The 17,237-nt window shown below is 46.9% G+C and overlaps 5 protein-coding genes across 5 annotated transcripts; 3 read left to right on the forward strand and 2 right to left on the reverse strand.

The window, feature by feature from the left end:
- Positions 1 to 1,059: 1,059 nt before the first annotated feature.
- EYB26_010033 (uncharacterized protein) lies at positions 1,060 to 2,427 on the forward strand (the record flags this gene model as incomplete). Its single annotated transcript, XM_054269278.1, has 1 exon — positions 1,060 to 2,427. One exon carries the CDS (start codon positions 1,060 to 1,062, stop codon positions 2,425 to 2,427), a length of 1,368 nt encoding a protein of 455 aa, XP_054125253.1.
- A 2,605-nt stretch (positions 2,428 to 5,032) lies between these two features.
- On the forward strand, positions 5,033 to 6,403 carry EYB26_010034 (uncharacterized protein; the record flags this gene model as incomplete). The annotated part of the gene is made up of 1 exon (XM_054269279.1): positions 5,033 to 6,403. One exon carries the CDS (start codon positions 5,033 to 5,035, stop codon positions 6,401 to 6,403), a length of 1,371 nt encoding a protein of 456 aa, XP_054125254.1.
- A 981-nt stretch (positions 6,404 to 7,384) lies between these two features.
- EYB26_010035 (uncharacterized protein) lies at positions 7,385 to 12,475 on the reverse strand (the record flags this gene model as incomplete). Its single annotated transcript, XM_054269280.1, has 1 exon — positions 7,385 to 8,116. The coding sequence occupies one exon, from the start codon at positions 8,114 to 8,116 to the stop codon at positions 7,385 to 7,387; it is 732 nt and encodes a 243-aa protein (XP_054125255.1).
- Positions 12,476 to 13,893: 1,418 nt separating this feature from the next.
- On the forward strand, positions 13,894 to 15,127 carry EYB26_010036 (uncharacterized protein; the record flags this gene model as incomplete). The annotated part of the gene is made up of 2 exons (XM_054269281.1): positions 13,894 to 14,216; positions 14,272 to 15,127. 2 exons carry the CDS (start codon positions 13,894 to 13,896, stop codon positions 15,125 to 15,127), a joined length of 1,179 nt encoding a protein of 392 aa, XP_054125256.1.
- A 561-nt stretch (positions 15,128 to 15,688) lies between these two features.
- EYB26_010037 (uncharacterized protein) lies at positions 15,689 to 16,468 on the reverse strand (the record flags this gene model as incomplete). Its single annotated transcript, XM_054269282.1, has 1 exon — positions 15,689 to 16,468. The coding sequence occupies one exon, from the start codon at positions 16,466 to 16,468 to the stop codon at positions 15,689 to 15,691; it is 780 nt and encodes a 259-aa protein (XP_054125257.1).
- Positions 16,469 to 17,237: the final 769 nt, after the last annotated feature.

Raw genomic sequence — 17,237 nt, forward strand, 5'->3', positions numbered from 1 at the left:
GCAGTTGAAGATTCCATCATTGGCGCCGTGCTATATGGCAAAACATCAAGATCATCATGACCTGGATCATCCTCCGTGGCCGAGTTTTGTTCTATGGAGGGGGAAGGAAGTAGGGACTCTAATAAGTCGGTCCCTATAACCACCTCATCGTAGGTATATAAATGGGTGGGTCGATCAACAGTAATAGGGGAAGGGGCTGGTGAGCGGCTTGCCACGCCTTTTACGTTGAATACTGCACTGGTAGTAGTAATAGCGTTATCACTATCTTGATGGGAGCCTGTTGCTTTGTCGATGGCCAGGTCACAGGGTGTTGGTGGATCAACTGACTGTGCTCATAGATTAGTTGAATTAACGGCGACCGCAAGTGTGGTAGACTCAATAGATAGATGTAAGCCCGAATCAATGGTTGGGTTGGCTGCGACATCTAATACAACAGTATGAATGGACCTGGTTATATAAGATCGATCGAACTGCTCATTGCCTAGTGATAGCACAGGTTGGGTAGTTGAAGAAGGAACAGCCACAGTGGATTTTTGTTTCTGTCGTTGTTGTCGTTTTCGCATCGCGTCATGCTTTCGTCGTTCTTCTACAGAGGTATACTTTGGTGGACGTCCCCGTCCTCTCTTCTTTGGATTGGTAGGAGCACTAGACATGATTATTGCAATTGATTTACTGCAATTGGTTTTGCCCACCATGGCCTGAAATGGGAATAAGGAAAGTCATGTGTGGTTCTGTTAGATAATCCGGATATCCAGGAGCAGTCAAATGAGGCAGTCAATCAGAAGCTCTACATTATGGCCCCCAGATTTACCCCTCATGATAGATCACAAATTACGTCGACCATACACAAAATCAGCTCACCAGAATGTCTATAAGAACCCGGCTTTGGAACATCATGTAGACGGAGAGACAGAGAACAAAAACAGATACAATCTTGCTAGTCACTTCTTCCTTCCTTATACTTGTAAAATACATTCAGGGTTAGCCGGGAGTAAACCCGCCAATCCGACAATTAAGAGTCTGAGTGCCTCTTCCTATACGAGATCAACGCACTCGAATATGTCATCCAACGTTGCCTTGAACGTGAAGCTTCATTCCCCTGATGACTGGGACCATTGGGAGAACGAGCTTCTCAATCAGGCAAGAGCCAAGGATGTTATCAGAATCTTGCAAGGAACTGAGGAACCCCTCAAGAAGCCTACAAATCTTCTAAATGATGACTTCTTGACGGCTCCGGTAGCCCCAACAAACCCAACCGGTGTGAATCGTATTGGTGCTGCAGCCTCAGCTGGAAGACGGCACCGTAACAATACGGCAATCCAAGGCGAGGATACTCAGCCTACTCCAACTCCAGATTCGCAGGAGACCGTCCAAGCAGAAACCATGAACAGGAGTACTCATGCTGACGGAGAGTTGGACAGAGCTATAAAAATGTTCAATGTTCGCCTCAATCTATACAAGCAACGTTACTTTGAATGGAGCGAACAGAAGAAGGCAATCGAACAAATCTTCATCTGGATGAAGCAGACCGTGAGCCCAAGTTATCATAAAACTTGTATAGCGGTCACTGCCAACTGGAAGGAAGCTTATATCAATCTTAAGGAACAAGTCAATCAAGGAAGATATATCTCTCAGAGGCGTATCAAGGACGAATATGATCAACACTTAAGATCTCTGAAACCCTCCACTAGAGATCTTGAAGCGTGGATCATCAAATGGGAGGAATTACTCCTTGAAGCTGAAAGAAAGTCTATGGTGATTGCAGATGATGTCCTAGACTGGTCAACGCGATTCCTTGATGCTATTCGCCCACTAGATGACGCATGGACTACAGCATATGAGATCACTATTGAAGAGAAGATCGAGGACGGCACTCTTACTAGAAGAGAACTAGCGAATGCCTTCCGACGCAATCTTCGTAAAATCCGGAATCGACGACCGTCTCGTGTATATAGAGGATCGTTTGCGGTTCAGGAAGAAAGGATGGATGATGACTCCGATGAGGAGAGCTACCATTATGGTCGACAACTAAGCCGTTCACTGGAACGTAAGCGAGGACGCACTCGCTCACGATCTCGCTCCATTGGACCTCCTCGCAAGAAGAAGAACCAAGGTCCGGAGCAGTATCAGACAACCAGACCAGTGTGTGAAGCATGCGAAGGGTGGCATCTTCTTCGATTCTGTTATTATCTATTTGAAAATCTTGCTCCGGAAGAGTTTATCCCAAGATGGGGCCCTCGCATGAGAGCAAAGAAATTCGCAGAAGATCACCCTGACCTGGTTAAAAAGATAAAGAAGATGCACCTTGAAGAAGATGCTTCAAACGCACAAGTACGATCTCGCTCTCGAAGCAAGTCTCGGGAACGACAAGAGTCAGCCTCACAAAAGACTCAAGATGACAAGACCATTGAAGGGAGTCGAGAATGACTCTCTAGATTGGTAGTTGGCAGGTGTAAAGCAGCATACTTTGTTCGCATGGAAAAGGACCTTGCTGCACTATCAATTAATGAGTATCCACTAAAGCACTCAGCTTTGCTGGATTCAGGATCCTCAATTCACGTTTTCAATGAATTTGAAAGATTCATCAACTTTAGAAAGGCACAGGTTGGAGATTTCCTGTGGGCAGGAAGTAACCAAGTGCCTATTCTTGGATATGGAGAAGTTGATATCCAAGTCCACGGCTTAGGCGGAATGCTTCGAATTTTGAGACTTTACAATGTTGCATATTGTAAGGACTTCGTGGCAAATCTAGTCTCCTTCTATCAACTCAGAAAATAAGGAATCTGGTGGGATACTCGAAGAGGATATAACTGTCTCCGTGGAAAAACTGATCAAGTTCTTGCTTATCTAAAAGAGAAGGAAGGTCAGTTTGTACTTGAATATATCGAACATGACCACCCTCTTGTAAAAACCGGCTTTGCAATACGACGCCACAGATTCAATTCCTGGACATCCAAAAAGGAAAGGAAAGCTGATGCTAATCGCTGGCATGCTCGTCTTGGCCATCCGGGACCAGAAGTCTTGAAGCATCTCGCCGGAGCTGCTAAGGGTGTCAGACTGACCAGAATATCTAAGGGACCAACTACTGTTGAATGTGAATCGTGTGGAACATCAAAGGCACAGAGAATAATTAGACGAGAAGAACGAACTCCTCCATATGCTCCTGGTGAACACCTTGCTATTGACTTTCATGACTTTGCAGAAAGCACAATGCATGGGGAGAAAACACTAATGCTGATAACTGATCGATTCAGTGGTTTTATGTGGGACTATTATATGACGTCGCACCGAGGAGATGAGATTTTAGAAACTCTAAAATGGTTTCTTGATTACCTAGAGAAGGCCTATATGATTAGCCCGGTTAAGATTGAAATGGATAACGAGATTGCAAAACGACCGGAGGTGAAGCATTATCTAGAACATGAGAAGCGCATTATCCTCCAACCTTCACCTGCTCACACCCAAGCATTGAATGGAGGTGCTGAGCGCTCTGGAGCTATTATCAAGACAAAAGGAAGAAGTATGAGAAAAGGTGCAAGGTTACCCTTTGATCTGTGGCCAGAAATTGTACGAGCTGCAGTCTATCTTTATAATTAGACTCCTCGCTATGCTTCAAACTGGAAGACGCTATACGATCGATTCACCACTCACGCTGCCTGGAAAAGTGGAATTGTCATTGAAAACCAGAAGCCTCAACTTGCTCACCTTAAGGTATATGGTTGCAAGGCATACGCACTCACAACAGAATATATGAAAAAGGAGAATCGTCTCCAACGTTTCAACCCAAGAGCCTGGATAGGATATCTTGTCGGATACGACTCAACCAACGTGTATAGGATTTGGAACCCGACAACCGGAAGGATTATAAGAACACGGGACGTGATTTTCAATGAGGATGAGGTCTTTAGCGGAAACATTGAACATCTCAAAGATGACCTCCTTCATGTGTCAACCCAGGAAATAACACGATTACTAACCAAACTAGACCTCGGAACAGATGCAGACTTTGATAATGAATATGCTGACTTAATAGACCATATGATGGATGTGGTATTTGATGGAGACACGGTGAATATTGAGCCCGACAGGTTAACAAGGTCGGCAACTGGTTCAGGATCTCAGGAATCAAGTCAGCTTGATTCTCGTGATCTGAGCGGCCCAACTTTGACGACAGGAGAAGGATTATTAGATGGGATAGATAAATATACTTATCCTACACCTCCGGAGACGCCTCCGAGCGCTCTGTTGGCGGCTAGTATAACTATCGTCTCAAATAATGATTTTGACCTTCACCAGAGCTCTGCACTCGCAGCTGGAATGTCAACTGACGGGGAATGTACCGGTGGTACTCTCGTTCAGGAAGCAACTGCTAGGGAACGCATCGGTGGTGCTCCTAGTGGTGTAGGCACGGACAGAACCGGTGGTTCGCGTGCTGATTTTGAGGAACGCACCGGTGGTGCTCTCGATCTGCGTGACTCCATCGGATCGCCTCATTTGATCGCTTCATTAGATGAGACGATCCATGGCAAGCAATTCCCTGGGGATGGGTTCGGTGAATCACTCAGGAAGAATAGGGAATGTCTCGGTGAGACTCCTATTAGAACCAACGCCGCTTCCTTGACTACGCAACAAGGAGAGCTCAATCCTTGGAGGTTTGCTTTCCTAGCAGGCACACGACATCGTCAGTATAAGGTGAACACAATTAAATTTGACCATGCAAGTCTCCAACAACGTTTAAGGTCAGGACGTCGACTTCAGTCACTTCTAGTCCGCGACCTGCCGCCTGCTCCCAAGAGTCATCGTGAAGTGGAAACTCACCCTCTAGGATGGTTATTTGAAGAGTCCGAGAAAGCTCACCTCAAAAGTCATAATCCATATAGATCTTAGACAACAGTGCCTATTGGAAAGGCAAAAGGAAAGCAGATTCTCGATTGTATGTGGATATATATTTATAAGCAAGACAAGAAAGGTCGTCTAGTCAAGTGCAAGGCACGACTTGTGGTAAGAGGTGATCAAGAAAAAAAGAGATAATATGAGAGATACCTATGCTGCTACTCTTGCTGCGAGATCCTTTAGGACGTTTATGGCAATAGCTGCTCGCTTCGACCTGGAACTTAAGCAATATGATGCTGTTAATGCCTTCGTGAACGCCGAATTGGACGAAGAAATTTTTATGAGAATGGCTCCTAGATATCGTGAATCTGGAAAGATTTATCAACTGAACAAAGCCCTCTACGGACTGCGTAGATCACCACTTTTATGGCAAAAGGAACTCACCAGCACCCTCATAAAATTGGGTTTCAAGGCCGTGCCTCATGAACCGTGTTGCATGTTAAAGTCTGGCGTCATGCTGTTCTTTTATGTGGATGATATTGTTGTCGCGTACAAGAAGAGCCGCCAACTGGAAGCTAACTTGATTCTGAATCAACTTCGCGCCAAATACAATATATCTAGAGGAGAGGACCTGGAGTGGTTCCTAGGCATGAGGATCATACGAGACCGAAGCAATAAGATGATCTGGCTCAGTCAAGCCACCTATATCGACAAAATCGCTAAGTTAGCTGACACTCAACAAGCTGATGATACACCAATGTCCCGAGAAGAATTGCTTCCATACGAAGGAACGGCCACTTATAAGAAGCAACATCAATATCAACGCAAAGTTGGCTCAATCATGTACGCGGCAGTAAGCACTCGACCTGACGTGGCTTTTGCCGTCTCACGGCTTGCCCGGTTCTTGTCAAATCCAGGACCCGAGCACCATAAAGCTGCTGACAAGGTTTTATGTTATCTTAAACGCCATCATGCGTACGCTTTAAGGCTTGGAGGAGGTGATGATTTCTCAGTATCAACAGATGCCTCATTTGCAGATAATACACTTGACCGTAAGAGCTCACAGGTATATGTCATGACACTTTTTAGAGGAACGATAGGATGGCAAGCCAATAAACAGGATACGGTAACAACATCAACTACTGAAGCCGAATTGTTAGCTCTAGCTCAGGGGGTGAAGGAGGGCAAGTACGTTCTTCGACTCCTCTTAGAGTTAGATATTCGATTTCAAACACCTACCCTTCACGTTTACTGCGATAATCAACAAACGTTAGGACTGTTAGAGAAAGACGCTCCACGACTGCGTACAAAGCTTCGACACGTTGATATTCACAATCACTGGGTACGACAAGAGGTGCAGAACGGAGATGTCCAAGTGCACTACATGCCTACCAAAGACATGATTGCCAATGGTCTTACCAAGGCTCTCAACCGACAAGAGCACCATATCTTTCTTAAGCAAATAAGAGTTGATGACATTGGTGAACGTCTCGCTCCCCAGCAGAAGGATATGGAGAACCCGGATATCGAGGAACTGCTTTCTCTCAACGACATGCCCGATAATATATGAAGCCATTCCCAGCTTTGCAAGCAGAGCTTTCTGCAGCTGAGGGGGTGTGTCAGATAATCCGGATATCCAACAAGAAAGATCGGCCTCTTCATCTTGAAGGCCAGCTAGCCACCTTAGGATATTTGGGCACCTAGGTTTCAGCCCAAATATTTACCCCTCTTGATAGCTCATAAATGACCCCGCCAATATGTCTATATAAAAGCCCGATATGGGACCTGATATACTCAGACAGCGACAACAACAAAAAGACAGATACAATCTTGCTAGTCACTTCTTCCTTTCATATACTTGTAAAATACATTCAGGGTTAGCCGGGAGTAAACCTGTCAGATAATCCGGATATCCCAACAAGACAGAGATATCGATGGTATCAATCCTTGGGCATGTATACAATATATTTGGGCCCCTAGATTTCAGCCCAATATTTACCCCTCATGACAGGTCACAAATTATCCCACCAAAAAGGTCTATATGAACCCGGCTTTGGAACCGGACATACTCAGAGCAGGAGCAGAGAACACAATACACACAATCTTGCTAGTCACTTCTTCTTTTCTTATCTGTTGGTTTAGCTGTATTCCGTATCACAATAGCATAGAATAGGGAGCAAGGGCGGTCCAACTGCCCTACGTGGTGAGCCTGCTTATAAGTACAAATATTCCATTATAAAAGACTGATCCCCAAAACCGTAGGGGCTCGGGGATGGCTAGGTGGCTATATACGAGGTTGTTACGGGGGCGCTAGGGATATAGTAATCCCGCTCCGGTGCGCGATATGTTCACTACGCGTACGGCGCTGTAGGCCCCGGATCGTAGCGTCGATAATCCGACACTGGCAGCTCTCTAAAAGAAAGGAAAAACGCGTAGTGAACGACATACAGTCTGGTGTGGTAAACAGGCATATAAAGAGTGAATAGAAATGTCAAGGAGGCATAGGAAAATAGCAAGAGAATGGTGCGAATTGGGGCATCTAGCCATACGGCTACTGGTCCGGGGACTCCAATGGTGTAGCAAATCTTACAGCCTTAGGTTCAGGGCTGCGTGTCGTAGCTGTCCTTTCCACCCAGCTGTTAACGTTGATACGTAGCTTGTTCGTATCAATAAGCTCTTGCAAAGCGTGGCATGGCTTGCCTTTTGTCATGGCATCAGCTGGGTTGCTGTTGCCGTCAATCCATCTGACCTCTGAGATCTCTTGACGTTCGTATGATTGGCGTAGACACATGAGGTCAATCATGAGGCGTTTTTCCTGTGTCGTCCCAAGCTTGACGAGGCATTCGTACAAGCTCTTTGAATCGGTGCAAACAATGAGAGGTAGTGGTTCGGTAAGGTGGAGTAGCTGCGTGAGAGTTGACTTGATTGCAGCTGCGGCATCAAATCCATTGGCTAGTGCGTACGTTTCGGAGCCGAGTACGCTTCGCGTTATCCTCTTGCACTTCGTAGAGGACCAGTGGAGGATATTCGCGTTGTTTGCTTCGTCTGCTAATACGATAACGTAGCCGAGTTGTGAAGACAAATCCTTGTTGTTGGCGAATGAAGCATCAACGAGGGCGATAAGACGTAGAGTTCGTACGTCTAGTTTGACAAATCGTAGTCCTCGTTCAGGGTTGTCGAGCTGCCATTGTAAACGCTTATTGAGAGCCTTGATATCGTCCCTCTGGGGGTCCGTTGTCTGTGCTGCGAAGGAAAGATCGAAGGAGGCTTCAGGTTGTGACATTGAAGCGATATACGCACCAAGGGCTCGTTGGGCAATGTATTGTTCCTTCGGCGTGGCATCTTTTCGTACCTTGCCACGTGAATTCGTAGTGTCCGCTGGTTGATCTTGTACAAGCCGAATATGACTGCAGGTGCGTTTCTGGGTGAGGGTAATACCCTGGGCAGTCTCTGTAACAACCGCACCATTAAATTTGAGCGGGTTATCAATCGTTAGCTCTTCTCGGGGTTTGCAAAGAATATTAGCACGTTGAATCTCTTCCTCCTCTCGTACTGCGAAGGTGTCGTTAGCGACGATAAGAGTATCGTCAGTTTGCATGCCTACGATACCAAATCCTTGCTTTGAATCGGAGCAGTGAAGAAGGCATGGGTCGTAGGTCGACGTCTCCATATTGAGCTTTTCCGTGTGGTGGTTGTGATACGTACGGAACCAGTGGTTGCCTGCTTCGGGGATTCCATAGAGAGGGCGCACAACTTTGAGAAACGTAGCTCCGGGGAAGTATTCTGCGAGGTCCGGTGTGATTCGTATGTAAAAATCGCGGTTGAGCTTCGTAGTTGACTGGATATAGGCCTGCGTGATATCGCGAATATAATATCGTACGTTTTCCACAATCATGCCAAGGCAGAGAATGATTCGTTGGCTGGCTCGTTGTATTGTCGGTGACTGTGTTAGTACGTATTCCTTGTCTCCGTCGTTGTAGGCTTGTACAACGAGGCGCGATTTCTCAAAGGCTTTGTCGGTGCCGGGGTTCTTTATGTCGTTAATGAACCTTGCTGTGAAGATTCTCGTGCCTGGAGGGATATCCTTTTCTTGAACGTATTCGAATACTCCTCGCTCTAGCAGTCCGTTGACCTCTTTTCGCTGCGAGCCTTCGAATCGGGCTAATACGGCAGCTGCGAATTGGTGGCGTGACTCATCCTCATGCTCTTGTGTGAACTGGCCAAGGAATGTATGCTGCGTGTAATCTTCTCTATACCGTGCGGGTAGGCGACGATCTCGTTGGGGGCGCGGTAGGCTGCTTGCTTTAGGTTCGTATTGTGGGATCACGACTGACGGCAGAGGTGGAATCATAGCCTGTGAGATGGCCTTGGGGGAGGCTTCCGGGGCTTCTTGGATACTTTTCTCAGGGTCGGGCTGGGTAACGTCTTTTTCACTGGGGATAGGACCATTTGGCTGTGCTTCGGGTTCAGCATGATACGGCTTGACGGCGGTTGACCGGAATGAGGTCGGTCCACTTGGAAGTTCGATAATACACGTCTCATTGTTGACTGCTAGTAATTTGTATGATCCGGTCCATTCTCCTGCATATCCGGTGTTTCCTTCTCTCCACACGAGTACGTCTGAATTGAGGGGAAGACGGTGTACGGCAGTTGATGAGGGTCCGTTTCTTGTATTAAGGGCATCACTGATTTGGCGTTGGGCACGTATTTTTCGTATCTCAGTCATGGCCTTCTTGACGGCTGCGGCTCGTTGGGTAGTAGTAGGTGACGGGGGGTCGTATTCAGTCATTCGGGGGTAGGCACCGAATACAAGAAGGGTCGGAACGAGGCCATCTGGGCCTGCAGTATCATTAACGGCCTTGACAGCCATTTGTAGTGCTGCTTCAGCAGATATACCAGGTAGCTCCTTTTTCATGATTTCGTAGGAGCGGCGAAGTACGGCGTGGTAGCGCTCAACAGTGCCAATTGACCAATGTGCTTCGACGGGTACAGTAGTGACGGTAATATTCATTGACAAAGCGTTCTGTGAGAATTCCTTGCTGGTAAAGTTCTTGCCAGCGTCGGTAACAATAAAATCAGGGGGACCAAGATACATGTCAATCCACATGATCCGTAGTGTAGTCCATGTTGCTTTTGCTGAAATATTGTCAAGCCAATGTGCAGCGTTGAAGCGTGTAGCTTCGTCAACAACGTGGAGCACTGGTTTTCCGTTGATATACATAATGTCGACAATAATTGAGTGGTTGAAGCTAACATCGTCCTGTAGTGTAAATCTGAAGCGGCCAGGGGACTGACCATGGATTTGACAGTGGTGGCAGACCTTCCGGATATGCTTTAGCGCTTCAGAATCAACATTATGGCCTGCGCGTTCAAGCATTCTTCGAAGCTTCTCGACTGACGGGTGGCCAAATCGGCGGTGTAGGCGACGTAGTTCAGTCTCAGTCAGGAAGCATGTTTCGGCATCAAAGGATTCGGTCAGGTACGATTGGAGCGCGTGGTCCCATATAAGAAATGGATGACCGAAGCGACGTGAGACTGGGGTTGTCATGCCGGGGCTCGGTCCGACGAGGACGTTCTTTGTATTGTCAAAGAAGATGCCGAGTCGGTCCATATCCTTGATCGAGAGTAGAAAAGGTGTCATTACTTCAAGTATATGGAATCGTATCGTACCAATGGGGGTAGGTACGTCAATTGAGCCGATTGATTTAATTGATTCGCCAGGTCCGAATCGTATGCTAGCTTGGCCTGCTGTGGACGTGTCAAGTACGACATTCTTAGCAGTCTTCCGGTAAGCAAGGTATTGTGGGTATCCGGCTGTAGAGTGTTCTGCAGCGCCAGTGTCAATCAATATACCCACAAACGTGTTTGTCGAGTAACGGGGCTCGGTGAGGAAAGAATATTGAGGTAGTACTGGGAGAGCATCGTATAGTGCGTCAGTTGTTGTAGCAATATCTTCAAATAGCTTCGAGTGAGGTTCGGTTCGAAGCATTGACTCAAGAAAATGGGCTGTAGAGCGGTTGGCAAGGTCTTGAGCAAGTGAGTGAGAGAACTTTTCATGCTCTGGGCTAGCTGTAGTAAACCAGCCAGCAGCCTCTAGCGGTCCTTGATCCTCACGATCCTCCGTTTCGTAGCTGCTGGGCGCGTCTACTCCTGCGAGAAATGCTTTGAATTCTTTGTCATCAGCTCTGTCATCTTGATTCGTAGCTATAGGTGGCTGCTCTTCACCGGCAGCGAAGTAGGCTTTTGCACGGTCAAGGAATGGCTGAATAGCTGCCTGTTGCTCTTCCTTGGTATGGTTAGTTGACCAACATCCGGCCCTCTTGCAAACTCTACATATCTTGGCTGCGGGATTCCATGAGGAGCTACGGCGACTGCGGTCGTCGTATTGTTGTCGGTTACGGTGTGGTGAGCGGCCGCGGTGCGGTGAACTCGACTGCTTATGGTGGTAGCGACGGTTCGTGTAGTAGGCGTCAACAACGTGTGAGCCTTGAGAAACAGCTTCCTTTTTCGTATCTTCCCACTGCGTGACTGTTCTTCGTAGGGACTCCATAAGGGCGTAGACCGTGGTCGTTGACGTTATTGAAACTCCGTGGCATGCTGGTACGAGTCGTGTGGCTGCGAATAGCTTTGCAATATATAGCGCTTCGGTTCGAAGCTCTGGGCGAAGTTTATGATACATCTTTTCCATATCTGCGAACATGATTTCGAGGCATTCAAGAACTGGCTTTTCAGGGTGGTTGTTCATTGTTCTTGGCAGATTCGTAGCGTCCCATGTTTCTTGTATTCGGCGAAGGTGCTCCTCCGTTTCAAAGCGTGCCTTTATCGCTGCTGCTGGGTCGATTCCTTGTTGTAGCCAAGTCGGGTTATTAGTCCAGTAATAGCTTGATGCCGCACCCTTAAGCATGACATGGAACACATCTCTTACAGCTTCCGGGGTACGGTATCCGTAGTGAGCACATATATGTGTGAACGTCTGGTATACAAGATCGAACGATTCCTCGGGGCCTCCATACTTCATATGGTCAAGAAAAGCCTTCTGCAGGTTCGGAAGGTTCGGTGCAACGTAGGTAGCGTGCTGCGGTTCGTGGTGCGCTTTAAATCTCTGGGAAGCCGATGTATTTGACATCTGTGTTGCTTCATATATCGTTCTTGCGCCGGGAGTTATTTGGCCGTAACCATGGCTAGGCGCAACCGGGGTAGGTGTTATTTCTCGGGCTTGATCGTACCGGGCCTGTGGTCTTGTCGTTATGCTAGGTGGTATGGCTGAAGCTGGTGGTGCTGGGGGTGGTGTTGATATGGGTTGTTCGGCGTGCGTGACGTGCTGGGCTGGTACGGCATTCTCGTTTTGAATCGTACGAATCAGGGAGCCGTATGTGAGTTGGATATTCGGCGAATTGAACGTTCCTCGCCGTAGTACGTGATATCTGATATCCTCCTCCGTCCAGATGTGTTGCTCGGGTTCGGTAATGACTGCAAAGAGGGCGGATGCCGGGTGCGGGCTTCCTTTTGCCGCGTATACACCATTCGTTCGAAGGGCGTCACGTAGCTCAGTTAGAGTCTTGAAGGGTGCGATTCGTAGGGTCTCCTCGTTCCACGCTGCGAATTCTTCATGGAAATTGTTCCATAAATCCTCGTCGTACATGTCGGCGTACTCCTCAGTACGGGCCAATATGCATTTTTGATTGTTTCCTCATCTTTGCCTGTCGGATCGAAGGTTTTTGAATAATTCTCGGATGAGGATGAGCTCCGGGTTGTGGGGGCCATATTGTCGGGGATTCCAGTGCTTGGTTCGGGGCTCTGGGGATAGGTGTGAATCGATATCGAGTGAACGAGTCAATCCGTCGGGTTGGGTGCGAATAGTAGTAGTAAGGGGACCTCTGATCTGTGGGCCTCACTGATCAGTGTTGGTTTAGCTGTATTCCGTATCACAATAGCATAGAATAGGGAGCAAGGGCGGTCCAACTGCCCTACGTGGTGAGCCTGCTTATAAGTACAAATATTCCATTATAAAAGACTGATCCCCAAAACCGTAGGGGCTCGGGGATGGCTAGGTGGCTATATACGAGGTTGTTACGGGGGCGCTAGGGATATAGTAATCCCGCTCCGGTGCGCGATATGTTCACTACGCGTACGGCGCTGTAGGCCCCGGATCGTAGCGTCGATAATCCGACATTATCCTTGTAAGATACATTTAGGATTGGCCTGGAGTAAACCCGCCAATCCAACAAAACCCGCCAATCCGACACAAGTCCTATATTCAACCACCTTCTTTGCTTCCATCGATTACTATAAGGAGCGAAACGGTCGGCTTAAGTAGTGTATGTAGAAAGATATTTGTCAACTATGATCGGACCAGTTGCCAAAGTTTTATGTGCTGTGTAGCATTTCTTCTCTCTCTAGACATTAATCCATGTGCTGGAGGAGATAACCCTAAGTCTCCACTCCTCCCCTAGCGGGCCAATCAACGGGCGGCTAATTGCATCCTGGGTAGTGTTGGAATCCACGTATTGTTGGAATCCACGTATATGCTAGTAAACGGGTAACATAGGTTACCATACAAAATTGATATGTGAGTCGATGTGTCCTTGTTGTTGACTATGTTGGGCCCCCCACGTCGCCCTTTTTTTACTCGTTCTTTCCCCTTTATCGTGGGTATTTGCCAAGACGCTAATATACATTTTACAGCCTCTTATTGGCTGAAAGTCCTGACCGTTTTGAGATTAGCCTCGGTCATATTAGCAGGCTTCCAACAGGTTGCGTAACTTGGGTTCTGGTCAAACCCTCAGCTCTACCGGTACTCACCGCCCGGCAGTACCTATAGTCATCGCTTCAATGAATGCCTCTGGGAACCAACTATCACATGTACCACTAGCAATGGTGACATGGTCTGAAAGAGACACTCCACTATCACTTCTATGGCCCACGGCAAAGAGTAGATAATCCTCAGGAGGCAGGATCAACATTAAAAGGTATAAAGATTAAGTTAAGGTTGATGAATCCGGTTTTTCTTCTCTTCAAAGTCTTCATTATTAAAACAATTTTAATCTCATCTCTGTTAAAATGGTTAACTCTAAGACCATTATCTGTGCCTTGGCTCTCTCAGCCCTCACTGCATCTGCCTCCACCCTTAGTAATCGTTTCTCTATCAACCAAGTTCCTATTAATATTTCTCGTATCCACCCAGCTGCCAAATACGCCAGGGCTCATACTAAATATGGTGTTTATATTCCTGATTATATCACCTTAGCTGCGAGGTCTGGTAACCCTGATGTAGCTGACTCTGTTGCCGCTGATCCCTATCAGAATGATATTATATATCTTTCTCCCATTAAAGTTGGTAATAACGAGTTATTGGTTGAGTTTGATACTGGTTCTTCTGAGCTGTATATATTTATCTTTATTCTCTATATTTATAACTGTACGTACTAACTGATATAGCTGGGTTAAGACTAGTGAATCTCCTGGTGCTGGACCTTCTACCTATGATCCTAGCACTGGTACGTTGCTGCCAAATTATCACTGGCATATTGAATATGGTGATGGCAGCACTGTTGGAGGCAAGGTATATATAGATGAAGTAATGGTTGGCAATATTAGGTCCCATAACCAGGCTATTGAGATAGCTGACTACATCAATGCACCAGAGATATTGAGGGATGTAATAGATGGTATAATGGGATTGGGCTTCTTTAAGTTGAATAAGGTACAACCTATACCACAGCTAACTTTTTTTGAAAATGTTAAGGCGAGCCTCGATACACCGGTCTTTGCAGCTTATCTTAGGCACCTGGCCCCTGGTAGCTTCGACTTCGGCTATATTAACCCCCAGAAATACACTGGCACGATCACTTACGTAGATGTTGATCATAGTCAAGGATACTGGAATATTACCTGGGATGGATTCTCTGTTGGTCCTATTTATTCTGCTGTTTATCCCTTCCATGTTATAGTTGATACTGGTACTTCTCTGCTCCTCCTTGATGACTTTATTGTTGGCAAGTACTACACCCATATTACCACTGCTTATTACGCGTATCAGCATGGTGGATGGGTCTTTGATTGCAGGGAAGATCTTCCTTACTTAAGTCTTAAGATTGGTGCATATGAGGCTTTCGTTCTGCCTGAATACCTCAAGTATGCTGACCTTGGTGGTAACGTTTGCTATGGCGGTATCCAGCGCACCATACACGAAGGCTACAGTATTCTCGGCACCATATTCCTTAAGACCCAGTACGTTATTTTTGACGATGGCACCACTGGATCTCCCCAGGTCGGTTTCGCTAAACAGGCCTAAGTGTACCTATAGTTTCAGCCATAAGGGAAAAACAGTCATAAGTAGACTAAGAAAACGAATAGAGAGGCTTTGCATCTAAAATTTAACTGAGAGCTCCTCCTAGTTATTCTAATTGAGGATCTATCAACAATAATATATATTCTGTTAATGATCATGATTCATATGGTACCCGTGCTGTTACGGGCTAGTCCCGCCTAATGCGCACTGTAAGGGCATATTAAAATAGAAAACATAACATGAAGAAAAGAAGGAAAGAAAACAACAAGATTCTCAGCTCGTACATGCAGTTCATATAGGGATAAGGAGCTCGCTGGTTCGGTCAATTCCTCCGTACGTTCAGCACCGTCTCGGTGCTTGTGAGGGAACTTCGTGTGCCATTCCCGTATGTTCGGGGCTTGCTCGGTAACGTTGGTACGGCCCTGGGAATAGTATCCCGGATGCATTTCCCAAGGGTGTTATCCTTAGGTGTCATGCTCAGCGCCTGTCCGGTACTCGGGAATATCTTCACGTGTCGCACGTTCTCGGTGAGGGCTTGACTGCCCGAACCTATTTCATATGAGGTCAGCTCAAAACATTACCCCCCTCCCCCTTCGCGGCTTCCCAACTATCCAACGCAATGGTGTCCTCTAGGTTCCGCGCAGGCACCCACTGTCGTTCCGCATACCCCAGCCACTTGACCAGATATTGTCGCGAATACCCTCGTCCTCGCTTGACAGAGCGCTCTGCTTCAATCCGTTCGACAACCCATTCTTCTTCACCATCGATCAATACGCCTGGAGGCTGGTAGTCTGCTAATTCCTGAGACGGGAAGGGATTTTGCGAAGCAGGCCGTAGTAGCGAAGTGTGGAAGACATCGTGTATTTGTCCCCCTACATCCAGCCGGTATGCGTGGGTTCCAACTTTCTCCAGGACTGTGTATTTAGCATGTCGATCATCAAGCTTTTTGGAGGGTCTATTGGTGCGGATATTGCGTAGATTGAGCCAGACTTTGTCCCCGATTCTGTAGTCGTAGGCGGCGTCTCGGTGCCGGTTCGCAGATTCCTCCATGCGTTGTTGTGTGGCTGCTAATTCAGTCTGGGCCAACTCTGTAGCCTGTGCTAGTTTCTCGACAATCCCTTTTGCGATCTCACGTTCTTTGCGTCGTGTCGTGGGTTCGTGGGTTGTTTCTCGTAGGTCAATTACTTCGAGATCATAACCATGTTCCAGGAAGAAGGCGCTCATACCTGTTGATGTCGATATCCGGTTATTAATAGCAAGTTCAGCCATAGGCAGGAGGTCTTTCCAATCCGTCTGAAAATAGTTGCAGTGTTTCCGTAGGTAATCTTTAATAACAGCATTCATTCTTTCAGTTTGTCCATCAGTTTGCGGGTGCCAGGCTGTTGATAAATGTCGGTCTATTTTCATGCTTCGGCATATATATCCCCATATTTCACTCACGAACTGTGTACCTCGGTCAGAGATGATGCCGTTTGGGAACCCATGGCGCAATATGAAGTACTTGATGAATTTCCGGGCTACCGTTTCAGCGGAGAGGTTTTTTAAGGGGATTAAGATAACACCTTTACAGAGCCGATCCACGATAACCATAAGGTTCGTATATCCACCACATTCAGGGAGCTTGTCGATAAAGTCAGTGCTTATTTGACGCCATTTCCTTTCAGGGATTGGTAGTGGCTTTAATAATCCTTGTCGCCGTTCTCTCCAGATGGTGTTCGCGCCACATTTGTCGCAGTTACTCGTGAACTGTCGGATATCCTGATGCATATGAGGCCAGAAGAATGCTCGTCCTACTATAGCGCTTGTCCCGTTGTGTCCTGGGTGTCCTGAGAGTAGTGAGTGGTGGCTTTGCTGTATGATCTTAGTTCGTAGCAGCTCATATTCAGGGACCCATCGTCGGCCTCGATGGTAAAGCCGTCCTTGTTCGTCGGTCTTGCAATCGGATATAGTAACTTTAAGGCCTAGTTCTCTAGGGAATGTTCGTAGCTTATCAGATACAGCACGGCGTATGTGGTTATATATCTTATCCTGTGCCTCTGCTTATTGCCAGAGGGTATCTAGCTTTGGGATAGCTTCTCTCAGAACCTCAACAGGGCAGGCTTGTATATTTAGT

This window comes from Talaromyces marneffei, chromosome 8, assembly GCF_009556855.1.
Source record: "Talaromyces marneffei chromosome 8, complete sequence".
Taxonomy (NCBI): Eukaryota; Fungi; Ascomycota; class Eurotiomycetes; order Eurotiales; family Trichocomaceae; genus Talaromyces; species Talaromyces marneffei.